This window comes from Notothenia coriiceps, unplaced genomic scaffold (genome assembly GCF_000735185.1).
Source record: "Notothenia coriiceps isolate Sejong01 unplaced genomic scaffold, NC01 NC01_scaffold00030210, whole genome shotgun sequence".
In the NCBI taxonomy this organism is placed as follows: domain Eukaryota; kingdom Metazoa; phylum Chordata; class Actinopteri; order Perciformes; family Nototheniidae; genus Notothenia; species Notothenia coriiceps.
Window position 1 is genome coordinate 657,887 of NW_011362911.1, and position 2,937 is coordinate 660,823.

Consider the following 2,937-nt stretch of genomic DNA (forward strand, 5'->3'; position numbering starts at 1 on the left):
TTTATTTGTTCCTCTCGTCTATTTTAGAATGGTTTCCGTTTTCCTAAGACTATGTCAGGAACAAACAAAGGTATAAATATATGCAGCTCTGGCGGTGTTGTCCTGGTTAACACGAACTCCTTAACACTGTAGATATTTAAAAATAAACCATGATACAATTAAAGTAGTTATAGATCGGATAATATGTCAAAGTACAAATGAATTATCACTTACTGTAGTATACAAGTTTGTAACTAAAGATGTAATATGTATAATTGATCACAATAAATAGAAAAAAACATGTACACACTTGTCTAAGAGCCTCTTTTTTATCAAAATTAAATATGTCGTTACTGAGAGTTTTTTTTTAAAGAAAGCAATATATCAGTGGTCAGGCCTTCATTGTCTAAATATATCCACAATGCCTATCTGGTGTCCACAGCTGTTTTCTCGCTCGCTTTTTTTATGAAGCATGGCTATAAGAGGGTGTGTTTGAGCTCTGGCAGTAGTAGTGGTACAGTTGAACAGCAGCAGAAGCAGCAACAGATTGAGGATGGTCAGACATATGTTCTCTAATCTCCTACTTCTCTGGTCAGTCGGCCATGACCTTTATATAACTGGACTGACACATCACAAGCCCAAGGTAGGCCAAAGATTATACAATTCAAATGTTTTGTAATAGCAATTTATTTAATTTTTTTAACTTTGGCTTTTATGGGTCCCTCTTTGATTATGATTAATTTTCCTTTCATTTCAAGGAGCAGTCCTGGAACAATCAAAATCTCTATTCTGTCCCTCTGGATTTAGATGTAAGGCTCAGAAGACTAGACCTGTCCAATAACTTCATCAGACAGTTGCACACACTTGCTTTGCCTTACTTGGAACAGCTGGACCTGAGCGCCAACCAGCTGGATCTCATCTCCGAAGGAGCTTTTGAAAACCTGACTCATCTTGAGGAGTTGAATTTGTCCAGAAATGCGCTGAACAACAACCTTGGCAGTAACGTCAAAGCCCTCCAATCCATCAGTGGACTGAAGAGTTTGGACATATCAATGAATGGTTTGAGAAATGATGCAGTGGGACTGTATCTTAGAAACAAACCATCTCTTGGTCAACTTAAAATGACTGGTAATGCTTTAACAAGACTTTCACACAACTTGTTCAAAGAGAGTAAAGGTTTGAGGGCCATTACTATTGATGACAATCAGATATCGGTCATAGAACGGGGGACATTTGAACCATTGAGCCAATTAGAGATGCTTAACTTGGCCAAAAATAACCTTGCCCATATTTGTGATTTTAAATTAACTCAAGTTAAATATCTTAATCTCAGTCAAAATTCAGTTGAGTTCTTTGTTGCATGTCAGGATGACCAGTTGTACCGGCTTGAAATTCTTGATCTAAGTCACAACAATCTCCTTTATTTCCCAATTGTTCCAAAAATAAACAATTTGAGGTATCTTTATTTACAGAATAATATGGTTGGTGCCCTAAATTCAGAGGCAACAATGGTAACAGAGGCCAATGATCTATATAGTGAAATTACACGTGAGAAAACAGTTAGAAGAAATATCCTACACTCAAACTGGAGGCTGATGCCACTCATTTATATTGACCTGAGCTATAACCACTTCAGGTCTTTCCCATTGGAGACTTTGAGTCGGCTCTTATCTTTAGAAACACTGAATTTCAGTTACAACTGTTTGCAAAACATCACGTGGAATATAAGAAATGATGAATCAGGACACCATCGGCAGCTTTCTTTCCCCTCCTTAAGGTACCTAGACCTACAGAGTAATGGACTTGCATACATTTCTCCACTATTTCTCAAAGCGCTCACACAGATAGAAACATTAAATCTACAAGACAATTCTGTGCAACCTTGTGCCTCTATGGACCAATCAACACAGCAAACAAATCTCAACATATCCTGTGTTATCTTTGGTAATTTAAGGACCCTTAAAAACCTAAATCTTCAAGAAAACAACATCAAGAATCTTCAAGAAAACACCTTTCTAAAAAACTCTTTGGTTTCTCTAAACCTTGCAAGAAATGCACATATGGTTGTGCAGGAGGATGCACTAAATGGTGTACAAGAGACTCTTCAGTCTTTGATAATCAGTGAAACTAACATGACCAGCTCTGATCTGTCTTTACCCTGCATGCCAGCGTTAACGCAGCTAAACATATCCAACAACCGTCTAGATGTGATACCCAGCAGTTTGAGCTGCTCTCCTCTGAGAGAAATCGACATTAGAAATAATAACGTTGCGTCTTTAAACCATTCTTTGATGCTTGCTTTATCTCTGCATCTTAATGTTATGTATATTAGCGGAAATTATTTTAATTGTTGTGACAGTAAATGGCTGATAACCCTAGATGAGTTAAAGATTAAAGTGCTTGATGTCAATGACACTGTATGCTTTACAAGTGGTGGAAATGTTACGGTGACAGGTTATCTGAACAACCGTTCAGTGTACTGTTTGTTTCATATGAAAGAACAGGACATTCACTTTGGAACAGTGATCATAATTATGTTGTTTGTAACTGTAATATTAACAGTGTTCATTTTATCCATCAGGAAGGTGGTTTGCACCCAGAGATCATTTATAGTGTAATATTTAAAATCAGGTTTCATTGGTTTATTCTGTGTCGTATGCACAGCAAACTAAATATAGTGAGAAACAAAAATTATGTAAAAAGGTTTATTCCTGTGGGTTTCATTTTGCATGACCAATTTGACTATGAACAGAAGTGGGGTTTAACGGCTGCTTGGACTGTTAAAACTAGCTGACATTTAGTTAATAAAATGCATTTAAATCTTCATTGTCTGACATGATTCTATTCTCAACTCCATTCAAGGCTTCCTTTTATGACTTCCCGCAAATTATTAGTCTTGTAAAACATGCATCATGCTGCGGACCTGTGCAGCCAAAATGTTGTGATCAAAATTGGCTT

The 2,937-nt window shown here is 36.9% G+C and overlaps 1 protein-coding gene across 2 annotated transcripts; it reads left to right on the plus strand.

Moving 5' to 3' along the window:
• The first annotated feature begins 504 nt into the window (after positions 1-504).
• Positions 505-2,937, plus strand: LOC104959287 (leucine-rich repeat-containing protein 32-like). 2 transcript variants are annotated; one of them, XM_010787152.1, is made up of 2 exons: positions 505-622; positions 738-2,937. In XM_010787152.1, the coding sequence occupies exons 1-2, from the start codon at positions 533-535 to the stop codon at positions 2,595-2,597; spliced, it is 1,950 nt and encodes a 649-aa protein (XP_010785454.1). In that variant the 5' UTR covers positions 505-532; the 3' UTR covers positions 2,598-2,937. The 2 variants fall into 2 exon arrangements, with proteins under 2 accessions (XP_010785454.1, XP_010785456.1); XM_010787154.1 differs by having other exon boundaries at positions 744-2,937.